Source organism: Mus caroli, chromosome 15 (assembly GCF_900094665.2).
Source record: "Mus caroli chromosome 15, CAROLI_EIJ_v1.1, whole genome shotgun sequence".
NCBI classification, from domain to species: Eukaryota; Metazoa; Chordata; class Mammalia; order Rodentia; family Muridae; genus Mus; species Mus caroli.
The window spans coordinates 75,904,865-75,924,333 of record NC_034584.1 but is presented as its reverse complement, the minus strand read 5'-3'; the positions used below and the strand labels follow the sequence as shown (position 1 = coordinate 75,924,333).

The window sequence follows — 19,469 nt, the reverse complement described above, 5'->3', positions numbered from 1 at the left end:
CACCTGCAACCCCAGTCCTACTGCGGGGCAAGCAGGCAATGGCTCCAGCACCCAAGCCTGCTGGGTGCCAGTGACCCTTTTCCACAGTAGCACTCCAAGCAGGTCTGCATTAGTATAGATGTACGTGCTGCATGCCTTACATTTCAACAAACTAAGAACCAAGTGTTGATGGGACGACATGGATATCAGCCTTGGACAGTGCCACCTTGGCCTTGGGTAGGTGGAACAGGCTATGGAATATGGCCGACAAGTCAGCCATGGCAAAGTAGGCAACCTGGAGCCTTGAGTGAAGGAGCAGCACTTGTCAATGGGGATGAGTGGCTCACCGTGGATCCTGGCGAAGCTCTTGGTGATGATGGCCCGGCCCCCCAGGTGGCGAGGCTCCAGTGCTGCATGCTCCCGGCTTGAGCCCTCACCATAGTTCTCATCTCCAATCACCACCCACCTGATGCCATGTTTCTGTCAGGCAACAGGGACAAGGAGTGAGGCAGCGGAGGGTGGTGGTGAGGTGCACATGAGAAACAAACTAGAGGAAATTGCTATCCCAACACCCAGGAGAATCCTGCCCAGGAGTCAGAGGAGTCTCAGCAGGTGTTTGGCCCCAGACCTAAGGTTAGAAGAAACCTTACAGAATTGCTTTAGGAGTCTGTTGGAAATTGAAGCTCAGAGAAGAGCCACAGGTCTCACAGAGACCAAGTATTACGGGACTAAGCTCAGTCTGGAACTCACTGTATAGATCAGCCTAGCCTCGAACTCAAATCCACCAGCTTCTGCCTCCCAAGTACTGGTGTGGTATTAAAGGTGTGCGGCAATGCTGGCCTACCTTGTAGTAGCGAGCAGTGTCAGGTACAGGGCCAAACTCCTGGGTGACAGCATTGCGTACAGAGTTGGCTTTGCCATTTTCGATGTTGATGGCACCGATGAGCAGGTTGTTAGAGATGTTATCCAGATGCCCACGAAACTTGAGCCAGGGGCCAGCAGCAGAAATGTGGTCTGTGGTGCACTTCCCTTTGACCTTGTTTGGGTGAGCAGAGGGGACAGGCCAGGTTGAGGCAGTGAGCAATGGATAAAGGAAGTCTTCCAGAGACAGGCATCAGCGAGCAGAACAAGGGGAGATTAGGGATATAACCAGCCTTGGACCTGTAATCTCTGCAGTCCTGGTGTTCCCATGCCATCTTCTATCACCCACCCATTCAAAAGCCCCAGTTAAGCTGTCTCCACAGAAGGATACTCTCTCATGGGACAGGCTAGAGATGGAAGGCAGATGCAGCTCTTTGCTTATTCAGCTAAGCTGCCAAGGGTGGAAGATCAGCGACTCCAAGCCAGACATAGAAGCTAGGAGTCATGTCTGGGTCCTGGCTCACATGAGCTAAATACTGGCTGTGTCACAGGCATGCCTGAACACTGCTTAGTAAGCCCATAAATTATTGTCTGACACGAGTCTGGGGCCCTTGACCACACTAGAAAAGCCCAGCTCCCAGTCCATATCTGGTAATGGCCCAATAATAGGAGTGCTGTCTGTTGTCAATCCAGAGCTGAGCTGAGTCACACGTGATACTCACACTAGGAGGCTGTTGCCTGACAGTAGCTGGCTAGATCAGGCTGTGCCCCAGCCCAGGGTCACATAGAAGCGGGGACCACCAAACTCCTGCCATCATTCCCTTCTCAAAACCAGCCTCCCTCCCTCCCTGTCCCCTTGGGTTCCCAACCACACCCACTGCTCGGGGAGGGGATGCCTGTGCCAACCTTGATGAGGATTTGCAGGTCCTCGAGGTCTTTGCCGTCCCACTTGTCGAAAGGCTCTAGGAGCTGCAGGCGCTGGCTGGTAGGGCTCACGTCCACCCGCTGCCCACTGCTGTCCTTAGGGGGGTGCTGGTATGTGTCCTGCCCTGGATCAAAGTCCTACAGAAGAGGTTGAGACACAGTGGGCACTGCATCCTTAGTCCCCACATGGATATCTGGTAGATTCTGGTAGATTATAAACTTGCCTGTGCCCTAAACCTCATGGCTTTCTCAGTAACAGTGTCTGCCACCTCACACGAGCCCAGGCAGCTAAGCCAAGAGAGGCCTGTGGTTGGCCCGCCATGAAAACCACTAGCAGCTGCTCACCGATCGGGGAAGCTCATCTGCATCTGGAGCCTCCAACTTGAACTTCTTGCCATCCTTGCCTGTCAAGAAGTCAGTTTCTGGATTGAACTTCAGGGTTCCCGCAATGGCCAGAGCTGTGACAATCTGAAATGGAGGAGGCCAGTTTGCTGGTTAGCACCAACCACCTACACCTATTTACACACCTTTTTTTTTTTTTTTTTTAATTATTTTTTTAAAGATTTATTTTTTATTATATGTAAGTACACTGTAGCTGTCTTTAGACAAGCTTCTGTGGTTTTTCTAGATTGGCTGGCTAACAAGCTCTAAGGTTTTTGTTTGTTTGTTTTTAATGTGGGTGCTGGGAAGTCGAACTCAGCGCCTCATCCATGTGCATCAAGTACTTCACCACTAAACCACCCCCTCTCTCCAGGCCTCATCTGTGGCCAGGGCTGCAGGGCTCCCTCTGGGACCATGAGCCACCAGGGCTGCAGGGCACTCACAATCCCAAGGGTTTCTTTTCTTTTTTAAAAAAAAAATTATACGAGTAGAACACTGTCGCTGTCTTCAGACACACCAGAAGAGGGCATCGGATCCCATTACAGATGGTTGTGAGTCACCATGTGGTTGCTGGGAATTGAACTCAGGACCTCTGGAAAAGCTGAACCACCTTTCCAGCCCCCAAGGGTTTCTAAAATAGCTGCCAGGGCCTGAACTCATTGACTGCCCTAGGCTAGGCCAGCACTATTGTAGTACTTTCCTGTTTCTTGCAGGTGTTTGGGACAGATGAGAGGAGACCCTGCACACAAATACTTCAGCGCACAACATTCTTGTTTGCCAGCAAAGGAAGAGTAGAGAACCACTTCCCCACTGAGTAGTGAGAGCTTCTTGAACACTCAGTGAAGTCAAGACACTGGTCCATGCTAGTGAAGGTCAAGGTGGAACACAGCTGATTCAATGCCCATAGTAATTAATACCAAAGGCACATTTCTACTGAACTCGGAAACTAGTGCTGGAGAGACGCCTGTGGTCTCAGTCACTCACAAGGGAAGGGACAGGAAATGAAGAGGTGAGAGGGAAAAAGAACTCCAAGCAAGCAGTTCTTCACACCCTTCTCACATGACCCTGAAGATGAATAAGTGACCAAGCTCCTGTAGGTGGGAGAGCAAGGACCTGTCCCAGGCAGTGAGATTGCACAGTCCACACTCACATCGACTAAGAGTGCTAACTACCTCCTGAGCTGAGGGAGGCTGGTAGGAATCACCAAGTGTGTGAGCTTTGATGACTGACAAGGCCATGTTCTCCAAGGCCCCTTGGATAACTCAGGATTGTCTGCTCCTGAGTGAGGTAGGGACTGATAGGAGAGGCTAATTTCTGTACTCTCTGGGCCTTTCTATAATGCCAACTCTAAGCAGCTACCTTCCCACCCTTTCCTCCGACCCACCAAGAACAGGAGCCTCAAGAAGTCAGGCTAACACCTGTCCTGTCACATCTCACCTCTGGGGATGTGACAAAGGCATGGGTCTCAGGGTTTGCATCATTGCGGCCTGTGAAGTTCCTGTTGTAGGAGGTGACGATTGTATTCTTCTCCCCCTTCTTGATGTCTTTTCTGCCAGGACAGAGGGGATAGGATTAGATACCTAGCCTTGTCACATGGGCTGCCCGGAGACCAGTTTGTCTGGTTTCTTATGGTACATGCCTAATTCATGATGAAGGGAATAGCAAGGAAAATGCTGTGTCCTCCTAGGGATTCAAGTGCACAGGGTACCTCAAGCTCGCCAGGTTTCATCTGAGAGTATGTAGAAGATGCACAGGCCACACTGAGGCCTGAGTCTCCTCACTTAGGCAGCTACCTGCCCTCAAAAGGCTCCATCAGAGCCAACAGCTTAGCTTCTAGGATGCAGCCTTCTTGGCTTCTTCCTGTCAGACAGGACTCAGTTTCTGGCCACTCGGGGCTTCTGTAGGGCTCTCTGCGTGCCCGTCCATGTCTGACAAGGACTGCTAATGTGTAGCAGTGCTGGAACCTTCTCTGGCTCCGGCTGGAGTCTCCACTATTTACTTTTAAACCAAGGAGCAGAGGCTGCTCTCTCAGGATGCACTGCTTACCTGTCCCACTGGCCGATGCAAGGGCCACAGGCATTGGCCAAAACGATTCCACCCACATCCCTTAGGATCTGTGCCTACAGAGGATAGAGAAGACAGAAAACTGTCAGGGCCACGTACAATGCTGATGGCAATTGGTAAGGCAGCAGCCTGGAGCATGAAAGGCTATGCCTGCATTGCCTTAGCCCAACAGTCACATCAGCAGGCATGATGCGAAGCGAGGGGCAGGGGCATGTGAACACTCACATAGCCATCCCTCTCAATAGTGGCACGGATCTGCTCAGAGCCTGGGGTGATGGTGAACTGGGACTTGCACTTGAGTCCGTGGGCCAATGCCTGCTTAGCCACAGCTGCTGATCGTCCCATGTCTTCGTAGCTTGAGTTGGTACAGCTGCCAATCAAACCTGGTATGTGGTAGGGTCAAAGGTCAGGAAAGAGGAACCAGAAGTCTCCATCTGACCTGGCACAAAGAGATCAACTGATCTGGGACAGATTATTTCTAATAGACATAGATTTATTATTATAAATAAATACACTGGAGCTGCCTTCAGACACTCCAGAAGAGGGCACCAGATCTTGTTACGAATGGTTATGAGCCACCATGTGGTTGCTGGGATTTGAACTCAGAACCTTCAGAAGAGCAGTCAGTGCTCTTAACCGCTGAGCCATCTCTCCAGCCCCCTGTATGTATGTATGTATGTATTTATGAGGCAGGGTTTCACGTAGCACAGGTTGAAGTTGAACATCTGATCTTGATCTTCCTGCCTCACCCATCTGAATGCTAGGATGATAAGCATGTACCCTACTTTAAGGCTAATGCTAACGCATTCACAATGACTATTGCTTAATGGAAGCTGATAGGCTAATTCTACCCACTGAGCCATCTCACCAGCCCTTGTAGTGTCTTATATAGTCTTGGCTGGCCTTGAACGCATAAAGACTCACCTGCTCAGCCTCCTGGTGCTGGGCATGCATCACCATGCCTAGCCAGTGTTTTGGTTTTTTTCTTCCTTTCTAATGATTAGACACTACAGAAAGCTCGTTTCACTCTTAGAAGAGCAAACTCGACTATCCATGCTGACTAGATGGGGAACCAGACTTGCTTTTTGAAGTTCCCCCTCTTAATTGAGAACATGTATTAGCAGGAGGCACATGCATACTGAAAATGAGTTCCTTTTGTTTATCCAGAACCCAAGTGTAGTGCTCTATCTGGCGACTCTTAGCACCCCCGCTTCTCAATCTTGTTGACATTGTTGAGTCAGTGACAGTGTGACAGTGTGAGTGCTCAGATGTTTCGAGGCAGCTATGAAGTAACAGAGCCTGGGCTCACACCAGGCCCCGTGACTACAGGCCAGAGACTGTGAATGCTCTGGACACTCAGGTTGAACTACAGTAGCAGTGTGCCAGTGTGTCTGCATGTGTGACGTTGTGCAGGCAGCAGCATAGCGTATGATCTGTGTAAATGTACCAAAGTACATTTACAGGTCGGGCAGTGGTGGCGCACGCCTTTAATCTCAGCACTCGGGAGGCAGAGGCAGGCGGATTTCTGAGTTCGAGGCCAGCCTGGTCTACAGAGTGAGTTCCAGGACAGCCAGGGCTACACAGAAAAACAAAACAAACAAAAAGTACATTTACATAGAGATGTGCATGTTCATGTATACAGGGACACGGGAACGTTCTCAAAGGCTGTTTCTGGCTAAGAGAGTTAGAGGTATTTTAAAACTCTCCATGTGAAGTACAATAAGCATGCATTCTTTCTATCCCAAGCACAGGTAATATCTCAATAACCAGAGACCTCAAGAAGTACCATGAAGGTGACTGTCCCCAGGTACCTATTAACCCCATAAAGTGGAAGGCACTCACCTACTCTGATGTCCAGAGGCCAGCCTTCCTTCTCTGCCACAGTCCCCACGTCTGCCACTGGGTGAGCCAAGTCAGGGGTAAAGGGCCCATTGATATGTGGCTTTAGCTGAAAAGACAGGGTCAAGGAGCAGAGACAAGAAGTAGAGTGGGGATGGATGCTCTTCACAGATTCTCCCATTTCTTTTTTTTTTTTTTTTTTTTCTTTTTTCCCCCGAGACAGGGTTTCTCTGTGTAGCCCAGGCTGGCCTTGAACTCAAGAAATCCACCTGCTTTTGCCTCCCAAGTGCTGGGACTAAAGGTGTGCATCACCACTGCCCAGCTAAGATCCTCTCATATCTATAGAAGGAACTGTCTTCTGTCCTCAGGGCTCAAACTTTGTCAAGGGAGACAAGTGGGCAATAGGTTGGGGTCGCCCAGCACTTGAGTCCCCCAGCCTTATCAGGCTGTCTCAATTCCACATGGTACACACAGGAACTGAAGGGTAGAGTGACAGGCCTCCTTCAGGTCACAAGAAGGAGATGACAGAGGTACAGAAACAATCTGAGCCACCTGCCTCACAAGTCCATCATCTCTGAAACTACATTGCTTTTGAAGGAACTGGGCCTGATGGTAAGGACTGAATTTCAGCTACTTGAGAGGCTGAGGCAGGGGACTGCCAGGTAAAGTCCACCTGGGTTAGTTAACAAAGTTAATTCAAGGAGAGCACAAGAAACCTAGTGAGACCTTCTTAAAAAGAAGACATAGCTGGGCATTGGTGGCGCACGCCTTTAATCCCAGCTCTCAGGAGGCAGAGGCAGGCCATCTCTGGGTTGAGGCCAGCCTGGTCTATAGAGCAAGTTCCAGAACCGCCAGGGCTACACCCTGTCTCAAAACAACAACAACAAATAAAAAACACCCAACCAAACAACAACAAAGAGGGCTGGGTTACAGATGTGCTTGCCTAGAGTTCAAATCTAGTACCAAGGGTTGGGAGAGACCATAAACGTTCCTACTGGAATCTTGTGACAGACAGGCCACAGCATATGCTTTTTTATGAGGAATGACTAACAAATATGACATGCACAGCAGAGTGCCTGGCACACAAACACCAACACACCAGACTCTTACTCCATGAACTAACCCATGTCACTCACCCCCCTTAGGAAAAGGATGCCTACAGAGGCTGGTCAGCTAGCACAGATCCATAGAGCCAAGACTGGCATGAACAGCCTGGCTTCTGTTTGCTCTAGAGCCCCTCCTTAGCTCTCTGAATACCTGTCCTGCAGGCGTCAGGATGCCAATTCATTGCAGCTTGTCCTAAGAACTCAAAGTGAGCCCCCAGGGCGAGAGCTTGGCCTCCACTAAAGTTTCAGAGCGGCAAATGGACACTCATGTCAGACTTGCTTTCCCCATGGCTGAATGTCATATCCTTCTGTCTGTCCCCAATTCCTGCCTGATTTAGGCCCTAGGAATCAAGGGCCAACTGCCTTGCTGGGTGTGTTGATAGGACTTGCTCCCCTACCCTCCTGCCTAGTGCCAAAAAATAAAAGTCCCACCCTCAGCAGTCCCCCAAACTCTACTTCTCCGCTCACCTCATTGAGGTTAATTTCAATCACTTGGTCATACTGGCAGCCAGGATCAGGCACTAAGTGATCCTTGAATTCTTCTGCTAGGTTGGCAATGTCTGGAATCCACAAGGGAAGAGAATGATGCAGAAACTGGTTTTAAGACTTTTATTTGTATGCCTGAGCCAGATACCTGCCACTTACCAAATAGCAGGTTCCAGGCAGTAACTAAGTCAACAGAGGGACAAATCCAACAGCCCAGAATGCTGCCCCTGCCCACCAGGACCTCAGCCTCTTGAAGAGGCTGTCAGTGAGCCGAGAATGAGAAGACACGAGAAACAAACGATATGGAAAAGTACTGGGATTATAAGCACACTCTACCACACAGTGTCTGAGAATCAAAAAGTTTTGCCCCCAATAGAGTGTCTCTGTGTAGCCCTGGCTGCCCTGGAACTCACTCTGTACACCATGTTGGCCTTGAATTCAGAGACATACCTGCCTTTGCCTCCTCAGGGCTAGGTTTAAAGGTGTGTGCCACCACTTACTGGTAAGGATCAGAATTTTTAAGAAGTCACTGGATAAAAAGAGATGAGGGTAGTCTGGGTAGGACTCAGGCGGTTTTCAGCTTCCCAGGGCCTCTAATCTGCAGTATCTACCCATTCGCCTACACTCTCCTGCCTTACCAGGTCCTAGCCCTTTTATTTCCTTGTTTGAGCATCAAAGAAACCTATGAGAAACTTGAAAGTTGCTGGGGGAAGCTGGGAAGTTCCCTCAATCAGAGAGCAGTTATACAGAAGAGACCCATGTCACTTCCAGAGCTTCCTGTAGGGGGCACTGGGGATTAGGCAAGAAAAGACCAGAATTAACCACCTTTTCCTGTGAAGCTCACATGGATAACCTGCAGCAGGGATAATTTGGATGCCAGAGCCTTTCAGAGGCTGAAGACATAATTAGAAGCAGTCACACACACCTACCTTGTCATCTACCTGCAGGGACTTCTGGGCCTCTGCATGGCAGCCAGCCTAGGGATACCAGGCTAAATATTCATGCCTTCAGGATAGTATGGACAGTATGGCTGTGTGCTCACCCTGCCCTAGGAGCTCACCTGTTCGGCCTGTCTTGCTCAGGTACTTTTTCATCCTGTGGTTGTATGGGAACACTGATGTAGTGGCCCCAATTTCTGCACCCATGTTGCAGATAGTTGCCATGCCTGTGGAGAAACAGCCCAAAGCATGAGGCTACTAGGCCCTAGGTGTGGGCTCTAGTACCTGCCAGGTGTGCACATAGCTCTTCATACAACGAGCTGCACCGCTTCCTTCCTGGCCTACACGGCCACCTAGGAGCAACAAGTATCCATCCCTCAAAGCCCATGGCCAGTGAAGAGATCTCAGCACTCACAGCAGAACTCTTGTGTATTGAACATGGACATGGCCAGCTACTGCTTAGAGATTATAAAGAAGTAAATGCTGGCACTGGATTTACATTTCAAGTCTGTCTGCCTGGAATTCTGCCCTCTCAGTCACACCAGGGTCCTATGTAAGTAATTCTTGGAGTCTGAACAATAAGAATGAAATAAATTAGGTATAGAACATATGGCTGTAATCCTAGCTACTTGGGAAATACAGATATGAGGAATGCTTGAACTCAGGATTTTGGTTTTTTTCGAGACAGGGTTTCTCTGTGTAGCCCTGGCTGTCCTGGAACTCACTCTGTAGACCAGGCTGATCTTGAACTCACATCTGCCTGCCTCTGCCTCCCTGGTGCTGGGATTTTACAGAAGTTTTCAGTTGTTCCATCAGTTCAGCAGGTTGTTTCTAACCTGAGCCCCACCTCTGCGTATCTATTCTCAGCCCACACTGTTGGGACAGCCTAAGGGGAAGACGCTCGGAGGTAGAGACACTGTGGGGCTGCCATCCTCACCAGTGCAGGAGATGGAATCGACACCGGGTCCATGGTATTCCACAATAGCACCTGTGCCACCTTTCACCGTGAGGATGCCTGCCACTTTCAGGATCACATCTTTGGGTGAGGTCCAACCAGAGAGGGAGCCTGTCAGCTTCACACCGATCACCTGAAACAGTGGGCTAGACAAGCACAGGCACTACACACCACACAACACATCCAGGGAGGAATCACGTAATGGAGCTTATATTCCCTTCAGTCCTACTCCTCACAAAAGAGAATCTAGCACCCACAGTTCCTTATGTATTCCCATCTGCCTCCCTTCTAGCTAGGCTAGAGCAAGTTTTTCCCTTCCCCTCACCTTGGGACACTTCAGCTCCCAGGGGATCCCAGCCATGACATCCACAGCATCAGCACCCCCTACTCCAATGCAGATGCCTCCCAGGCCGCCACCATTGGGGGTGTGCGAGTCAGTGCCAATCAGAAGGACTCCAGGGTATGCATAGTTTTCTAGAATGATCTGAAAAAGAACCAAAGATCTTAAGCTTAGAAGTCTTCAGAACAGAACTGAAGTTGGACCCAAAAAAAGGATGTATAGAACTACCCCCATTGACACCAGACCACCCAGCCATGCCCAGGTATTTGTCAAGTATGGGGTACGGGCAGCCTCATTTAGACTACATCTACATATCCAGGTGGCCCAGCTCATGCATAGCTTTAATAGTTTCTACGGTGAGACTTGGGTCTGTAACTGCCTCCCCGTGCCTCAGTCTCCTCATCTACAGTAATAAAGTACTCAGGTCATCTTAACCTCACGACGTGGGAAGGAGTGGACAGACTGGCACTTCAGAATGTGCCCCGTGATGGGCCTGGAAAGAGCTCCTGACAGACCTATGATGTGAACTGCCCAGGGTAAGTGGTCCACCTTCCAGGCTTCTAATCAGGGTAGACTGTTCTGTCAGGAACTGTCCCACATGGTATTTAAATAAGCACCGAGATGCCAGGAGCTCTCCAGTGTCTGAGTAGTACACAGCCTGCCTCCCAGGCCTTCATACCCTGGAGGCATCACTTGGCCTGTTTGGCAGGGCTGCTCTACCAAAAGACTCTCCAAGCTGTGAAGGCCAGGGTATGAATGCTTTCTAGAACACTGGGTAAGAAAGCATTCATGAGACACTGCCAACACTAGATAGTTTACACGAGGCTGAGACAATGAACCAGCTGGAACAATGACCTCACCAATCTATGAATGCTGCTAGGTAAATATGGGCTAAGGGTTGAGAAGTATATTTTGTCTGTTTATGTTGGGAACCTCCTCCTTCAGCTCCTAAATGCTGAAATTATAGGCATGTACCATCATACACCCAGCAGAAAAGTGTATTTTAGGCTAGACTAACATTTATAACATCACATTAGGAATTCAACCATCTACATACACAACACATACAAACACTGAGGCCCAATTCTGTAGTCACCTGATCCGCAGTGACACAATCCCCGTGCCTACATAGCTCATGACATAGTGGAAAAGTACTGAGCATATGCTGGGAACAAAATTCCAAGTGGCCACAGCAGCTCACCTGGACCCGAGTGCAGGGTGTAGGAAGACCAGGGAGATGGAACAGGCAGATTAGAAAGCTAAGCTGCAGAGAGCTGGGTCTACCAGACCAATGGGGCAAGGGACGGGGCTCCATCTGAATGCAAGCTGCTGACAGCCTGACACTGAGGGACAGAAAAGAGACACACACGGTGTGATGGTTTGGATAATAATAGCCCCCAGAGGCTCATACATTTCAGTGCTAGTCACCAGTAAGTGGCACCATTTGAAAAGATTAAAAGGATCAGGAGGTGTGGCCTTGTTAGAGGAAGTATGTCACTGAGGTGGGTGGGCTTTGAGATTTTAAAAGCCCATGCCAAGCCCAGAGTCTTGATCTGTCTAGGGATTGGAATGTAGATCTCAGCTGCCGCTCCAACACCTGCCTACACGCTGCCATGCTTCCTGCCATGATGAAAACGGACTAAACCTCTGAAACTCTAAGCCAGCTCCAGTTAAATATTTTCTTATAATAGTTGCCTTGGTCAGTGTCTCTTCACAGTAATAGTACAGTGATTAAAACACATGGCTCCTGGAAATGTTTTTTAAGAGTCATGCTGAATGCCGGGCGTGGTGGCGCACGCCTTTAATCCCAGTACTCGGGAGGCAGAGGCAGGAGGATTTCTGAGTTCGAGGCCAGCCTGGTCTACAAAGTGAGTTCCAGGACAGCCAGGGCTATACAGAGAAACCCTGTCTCAAAAAAAAACCAAAAAAAAAAAAAAAAGAGTCATGCTGAATGCTTAATAGGTGACAAAGAGCAGGCCACCACTCACAGCCCCACATTTTGGCTTAAGAGCTGCCAAAGTGACCTAAGCCTGTGACCTAAAATGGAATTGGGGATACCTGGATTGGGGTGCCCTCCATATCTATCAACAGTCTAACCAAGGGTAGGTCTATGTGCCTTTCTGTCCCATTGCAGAGACACACTCTGGTCCTTAGAGATGTGCAACCCTGGCAGATCTGTCTTAAAGGGCAATGCAGCAATCCATTCTTGGCTTTGGTTTCAGAGATGGGCATACCCAGGGACCTAAGCACAGTCAGCCTGACTCAGCTCCTCTAGAAGGAAGCAGGTTTCAGGGCCTGGGATGGAAGTAGGGAGAAGAGTCATCCTGGAAGTGCAGAACAGATCCCACACATACAGGATGGATGGCTAATAGACATGTACCAGGCTAGTCCTCAACAGTTGCCTTTAATGGAAGGAAGGCTGTACCTCCCTCACACACACACACACACACACACACACACACATGCAACAACTTTTTTTTCTTGGAGTCAAGGTCTTAATATGTAGTCCAGTCTGACCTTGAACTCACAAAGATCTACCAGCCTCTGCCCCCCACCCCCTATTTTGGGACGAAAGGTGTGTGTTCCCCTGCCTGGCTGACTTTCATCTCTTTGAGAAAGGGTTTCACATTGTAGGTCAGGCTCTTTAGAACTCGGCTTTATAGCCTAGGATGCCCTCGAGCTCACAACAACCTCTTGCTGCAGCCTCTTGAATGCTGGGATTTCAGGTGTGCCTACTAAACATGGCTTTATGAACTGAATTATCTTCTGAAATAAACACCAGTTTGGTGTTTGACTTTCAGTACTTCCATCCTGCAGAGTTCCACTGTGCAGGAACTAAGCAGTGGTCTGGGCAGGGATGGGACGTGCTCTCACTACTGATGCAGGTGGTAGAGCATCATGGCATAGCAGAGCATCATGGTGGAGCAGGCTCACATCCCTACTGCACAGTTATCCAGGAGCTCTCACTGGGTGAGGATATTAATCATAATTCAAAGTATGTTATAATAGAACCTTACTTCACAAGGTCATGGTAAGTACTAGTAAGTTAATATCCTGATAATTTTTATATTTATTATGGGAAATAGCTCAATTGGCACAGTGCTTGCTATGCATTCAATACCCCAGCACCATAAAAAATTATAATTATTTTTATTTTAAAAATACTTTTAAGTCAGGCATGGTGGCACACGCCTTTAATCCCAGCACTCGGGAGGCAGAGGCAGGCGGATTTCTGAGTTCGAGGCCAGCCTGGTCTACAGAGTGAGTTCCAGGACAGCCAGGGCTACACAGAGAAACCCTGTCTCGAAAAACCAAAAAAAAAAAAAAAAAAACCAAAAACCAACAAAACTTTTAGATTGATTTCTATATCTGAATATTTTGTTCCTATGTGTGTCTACACCTCATGAGTACCTGGTGCCTGTGGAAGTCAGAACAGGGCTTTGCATCCCTGGATCAGCTCTCTATAAATAACTGGTCTTAAAGCTTATGAGAAAGACAGTACACACAAAAACATTTTAATCCATGTAGCTCAGTAGTACATCCAAGATTCCCCAACACCATATAAAGAACTACAGGCATGAATCAACAAATCTAACTTCTAACCCTTCCACCAAACATGGTCTACAGCATGTTGTAAACGCACTTGTCTACCTCTCCCCCGGTACCCAGGATGACATGGCTACCAGAACTCTTGCTCAGCTCTCCCAAGCCTCATGTCAGCAGCAGGCCTGGAATATGCTGTCCCGTTCCCAGCGTGCATCCTGGGCTTGGGGCCCTTATAAAGGCAGGTAAAACTGTGTATTACCTGGTGAATGATCCCAGATCCAGGCCTCCAGAAGCCCACGCCATACTTGGCACCTGCAGTTGCCAGGAAATTATACACTTCCTGGTTTATGTCCTATTAAAAACAAATCAATAACCAGAGCATTAGCTTGAGCTGGGATGACCTCATACTCTGTACTCTGCCCGCCATGGCACTGACATGCTGGTACCGTGAAGACAAGTCCTCTATTGCTGGGCTTCTAAAAATAATCCAGTGGGCTTGGCCATTGGCCTGGGGTTTCAGTGGGCAGGCCCAGGGAGAAAGACAGGGGAGTAGACTGCTCCGGGGCTATGACACCTGGCCGGGGTAGTGATTTGGGAACAAGTCTGCCTTGCTCGGTCCCTCAGTTTCCTTGTAGAAGTAATAGGGTAGGCTAATTGCCAAGGGCTTGTCTGGCACTCAGTTCTCTAGTGAGGGCCAAAAACAAAGGGCTATGCCATGTCTATGAAGGTACAGGGCGATGGGGACTATCAAAGGGAAACAAAGGGACCAAGAGGACATCTTAGTTTTGCTTCTCCATTGAGTGGTGGGTACCTGTCTAGACTCTCAGCTAACACTTATTGATTGCAAATAATGTGGTAAACGGCCCCACAGCCCACTGCTGTCAAATCGACTTTAGATATGGAAAACCAGAGGCTCCAGTAAGGCCTGTCCAACTACAGACCTGGAGAATCCTGACATAATCCAAAGCTGTTGCCTCTGAAAAGGGTGGAAGATTCCACCCTTTCAGAACAGTAGGTGCTCAGTTTCGGGGTTTATTGTGTTTACAGGCCCTACCTGGTTAGACACTGAACTGAAAAGGATGGGATCCAATATTCCCATTCCACCTGGCATTTGAAGGCAAACTTTATAAAATGAAGCACGACCGTGGAGACGTGAGGCTGACCAGGGAGTGACAAGAGGAACAGTGCCATGGGAGACTCTAGTGTTGAAAAGCGGAGCAGGTCCACACTTGATAAAAAACCTGAAACCAATTTCATTTAAACGCAAGCCAGCCAGTTCATCCTTCTGAGAGTCCACTTGGTTCCCCAGGTGAAAGAATGACAGGCAAGTTGTGTAACCAGAGAGGCCCCTTCCCTATTAATAATTAACACATTGGCCTTGTCTTTTACAAACCAGTTACTTGCAAAACTGGGACAGATGGCAGGAGGGTGGGCGTGACACTGAAATGGGCTGGCACTGTCTCGGGCTGTGTGATTCTGGACAGATCACTACTTGTCTCTGGGCTAGCTGGAGACTATACATACAGGCAGCACTGACCTATCAACCCTTCTGGATCTTCACATCTCTCTGACACTCAGGTTGAAGTGAGCCACAGCAGTCGTGAGAATCAGGAGCTTTAAGAGACTTTGCCCTCAGGAATGCAAATTAACACTGTGACTATGGAGTGGCATCATATTAAGGGAGTCGGGCTTGCCTGGTCTTCCCAGCTCCCCACATTTGCTTGCCCTTCCACCCATGATAGCACAAAGGTTCCTGCCCGGTGCCCTGGACTTTCCATCCTTCAGAATAGAGACAAAATGAACTTCTAGAGCATAGAGCTTCCTTCATCTCTAATGTCCTGTTAGGACAGCAGAAAACCAAGACTAAGGCAGGGTCTACCCATGACTCTGGGATAGCAGAAACAGTCTTTCTCTGCCTGCCTCATCGTCTGTCTTTCCACAGGGCTCAAGTTTGCAGACCCCTTTTCATTGTATAAGTTAAGTTTCTAGCTGTCTTAGGGACATTTTATATTCAACACTCATTCAATATGTTTGTTTAGAGGGAGGGTAGTGTGAAGATGGGGCGATGCATGCATGCATCCATCCAGCGTGAGACAGGGTCAAGGGCTCATAAAGTCTAGGCTGGTCTCAAACTGACTGTAAAGTGGGGAATGATTCTGAACTCTTGATCTACACCTCACAGGTGCCAGAATTACAGCCATGCTCCACCACCACCCGGGCCCTGGCTAATCGGTCTGGAATTCCTTTCTCCAGTTATCTGTTTAGGTGTCAACTTATAGCCCACCCTCAAGGGCTCCCAGCCCTTTCCCAAATCTCCATCAGACCCCTGTCTTATAATTTACAGAGCCTGCACATTCCCTGCCCTTGCCATGACAGTTCTCCCTACAGAACTGTGAGATCCGAGGGAGGGAGGACCACACCCATTGAGTTCCCACTCAACAGCTCCTTCTACAGCACTTAACACACAGTGAGCATTCAGTAAACATTTGCTGAATACAAGAAGGGATGAGATCTGCAATCTATGGTCTATGGGTCAAATCTGTACCACAAATGGTGGTCCTGCGGGGAAGTTTTCCCCAGGGTCTCTGGTCTGTGCAGCTTCTGGTCCAGCAAAGACATGTAACATGATCACCCTTCCACAGGTAGAATGGAAGTTGCAAGTCTGTAGACAGGACTTTATTTTGGCTGAGTGGAAAGCGCTACTGTCCCCCTAGGACACCATGGGTGGGTAAGGGTGGGGAAAGGCTAGAATGGGAGGACTGGCTGCCCTTGGAGTTCCCCATGGGTCTGAGAGGCTCCGTGAGCCAGGCTGACCTCGGTAGTTCAAGCACTTTCAATCTCATGCTCTGCCCTGGGCCAGCTGGGCCTTAGGCCTGCCAGCATTCACCTCTTGCCAATGCCCCACAAAGAACACCTACTCCCACTGCCAGGGTGGGGAGCAGCAAGACCCAGGGTTGGGAGGGAGAAGCCAGATCTGAGAGTAGCATATAGGAAGGTACATACGCTTGGATGCTTAGGAGAAGGAAGTAGCACAAATTAGATTTCACGGTAAAAATGGGGAATTCTGTGCTGAGTGGCAGTTTCAGAGTCAGGAAGCCTTTGGAATTTTGTGAGTGTTTCTTAAAACTCACAAAACAAGAAAGGTCCTGAAAGAGGGCTGTCGGCATATAGCTCTATTGTGGGAACAAGAGAAGGTCTGTATTTCCTGCAGCTGTGAGATTCAATTCTGTGCTGCTCCACACAGGGACCTCCATCCTTTCCCGAGTCTGATCCCCATGGGCCAGAAGAGAGCAGGAGAGAGGATATACGTGGCAGAACAGAGATATATGAAAATGAGCTGTTAGGAAAGAAAGACTCCGACTCCAGGACGAGCAGTGTGTACCAGCACACCGGGGGCTGCAATACTGTCTATTTTTGTTTTCTTTTGTGTTGGCTTTTTGGAAATAAGGATTCTCTGTGTAGCCCCGACTGTCCTGAAACTCACTATGTAAAACAGGCTGGGCTGCGTCTACCTCCCAAGTGCTAGGATTAAAGTTGTGGACCACCATTGTGCTTATTTATTATAAAAGTGTGTGTGCGTGTGTGTGTGTGTGTATGTTCTTGAATGGAGGTACCAACAGAGGCCAGACTCCTGGAGCTAGAGTTACGGGTGCCTGATGTGGGTCCTGGGAATCAAACTCAGGTCCTCTGAAGAACATCTCCCCAGCCCAGCAGCAGCATTTTCTAACAGAAGGGAATGTTTTCTGTGCTAACACTAGGGACAAACTGTTAGTTTTCTAACATCTTTGCATCAGATTTTCATTTCAAGTATTAGGAAGAATTAAAAGCAAGTCTTAAAAAGATGATAACCCTCAGGGCTGGGGAATGGCTCAGTGGTAGAATACTTGCTTGTCACATATGAGGTCTGGATTCCATCCTCAGACCATCAGTGCCATGGAAAGACTGACAGGCAGCTCAGCAGCAGTGCCTCAGCCTTCTGCAACATGGGCTCTGTCTCCCTTCCCCCACTCCACACCCAGCCACCAGCCCTCTTGGGCTCACCTTGGCCCTGCGCAGGTCTTTCTCACCCCCAACCTGGGCCTCAATCAGATGGTCACAGTGGATGGTTGATGGTACAGCCACCTTGGGCAGCCCACTGCTAATGAACTGTAGCATAGCCATCTGGGCTGTGGCATCCTGCATGGCCACCCGGTCGGGCCGTAAACGCAGGTATGTCTTTCCCCGCTCGATCTCCTGGTTGGCTGGGTCATCCAGGTGTCCATACACAATCTTCTCTGAGAGAGTAAGAGGCCGGTTCAACCTATGGGCAGAAAGAAGGGGCTTTGGGGCTCAGCCTGGCATGGCTTTTCCCTCTCACGCGTGTGGCAGTGAGCAGGCACAGAAGCATCTGTGTGCAGGATCCCAAGTTCCCCTTGTTTGCAGTTTACTTGAAGAACAAGTGAATGTCAGCATCATGGGAGGCAGGGCTCAGGGATCCGGAATTAAAATTATCCTTGGCTATGTAGCAAGCTGAAGACTAGTTTGGGTTACATAAAGCCCTGCTTTTAAAAAAAAAACAATCAAAACAATACAAAACAGTCAGGATAAACAAACATACAAAATGAGAGGCCTAGTGTTTTCAAAGAATATTTGCTTCTGAACTGCACTAGTGTGTTATCTAGCAGGTGCCTATCCGCATACACATTCTAATCAGATGTCAATTACATTCTTGGTATCTAATAAAGCAATGCAAAGGACACAGGCTCAGAGACCAATGTTAATAGCTTGGTTCACAGCCTACAGCCTGAGTCTTGGCTTGGGTCCCTTCGCTTGCCTTGCTTCAGCACTAGGCACAGAAGTCCGAGGCACAAGTGATGCCTGCTTCTCTACTGTTTGAAAGGCTTCTCAGCCGATCTCACATGCACCTAACTGAGAGGTGTGGCTGCTGGCCTCCATCTCCACTCCACACTTAGGGTGCTTTCCTAGATCCTTATTTCCTTGAAGGTTCATGGCTCCTTTCTACATGAAGATAAATATGGGAATCAAGCCAACCCCTCAAGCAGGCACCAACTCTGCCAGGACTCAAGGACTTCCTCCTCACCAGCATGCCCTCCACTAGACCAAAGGCAACTCACTGCCTACCATCCTAGCTACCTTGCTGACTACCCACACAATCCAGCAGCCACACCCCCTTCCTCCCACCATTCCAGAAACTTCAGATGAACTTGAGACTGCCTAGGAAGCACCAGAGTTCACTACAGCCAAAGGCCAAGTTCTTTCATTCTAGGACACAGAGTCAGCAGCTCAGAGTTTATATCTGACCTTATCACTAAGGCACCAAATTAACAAACTGGCTTCTAACTGCCTTAAAATACAGGGCAGACTAGAGACAAAAGCTTACACTAATCAGCATTTCCTTGGTTTTAAGACTTGGCTTCAGAGAGCTGGCAAGATGGCTCAGCGGGTAAAAGCACTGACTGTTCTTCCGAAGGTCTTGATTTCAAATCCCAGCAACCACATGGTGGCTCACAACCACCTGTAAAGAGATCTGATACCCTCTTCTGGTGTGTCTGAAGATAGCTACAGTGTACTTATGTATAATAATAAATAAATCTTTTAAAAAAGGGGAAAAAAAAAAAGACTTGGCTTCAGACTCATGACAGTCTTCCTTTCTCAGGCTCCTGAGTTCTGGGAGCAAAGGCATGTGCTACTGTTGCCAGGCGCTTTGTTTTGTTTTCAAGATAGAGAATGCTCTCTATAGCTTAGGCTAGCCCCCAACTTATGATTCTCATAACTCAGTCTTCTACCTCAGCATTCCTAGTGCTGGCATTACATGCCTACATACTATACCTGGCTATCTGTGTGTGTGAGAATGTGTTGTTGTTAATTTAAAAATTATTTTTATTTTATGGGCATGGGTTTTTTTGTGTGTATGTGTGCATCCAGAACCCAAAGAGGCCAGAAGAGGATGTGATACTGGATAATCATCTTCTTTCTTCTTTCTTCCTTCTTCTTCTTCTCCTTCTTCTTCTTTGATTTTCGAGACAGGGTTTCTCTGTATAGCCCTGGCT

The 19,469-nt window shown here is 48.6% G+C and overlaps 1 protein-coding gene across 2 annotated transcripts in view; it reads right to left on the bottom strand.

Moving 5' to 3' along the window:
- Positions 1-19,469, bottom strand: part of Aco2 (aconitase 2) — a 41,220-nt gene that overhangs the window by 994 nt on the left and 20,757 nt on the right. For both annotated transcript variants that reach the window (XM_021182735.2, XM_021182734.2), the window contains exons 3-16: positions 17,461-17,719; positions 13,679-13,771; positions 9,859-10,017; positions 9,516-9,666; positions 8,701-8,805; positions 7,623-7,714; positions 6,052-6,157; positions 4,435-4,592; positions 4,192-4,265; positions 3,583-3,694; positions 2,110-2,232; positions 1,747-1,902; positions 824-1,015; positions 327-459 (exon numbers count right to left, since the gene is read on the bottom strand). In XM_021182735.2, the coding sequence (XP_021038394.1) occupies positions 327-459; positions 824-1,015; positions 1,747-1,902; positions 2,110-2,232; positions 3,583-3,694; positions 4,192-4,265; positions 4,435-4,592; positions 6,052-6,157; positions 7,623-7,714; positions 8,701-8,805; positions 9,516-9,666; positions 9,859-10,017; positions 13,679-13,771; positions 17,461-17,719 (1,913 nt within the window). The remainder of the gene's footprint in view (positions 1-326; positions 460-823; positions 1,016-1,746; positions 1,903-2,109; positions 2,233-3,582; positions 3,695-4,191; positions 4,266-4,434; positions 4,593-6,051; positions 6,158-7,622; positions 7,715-8,700; positions 8,806-9,515; positions 9,667-9,858; positions 10,018-13,678; positions 13,772-17,460; positions 17,720-19,469) is intronic.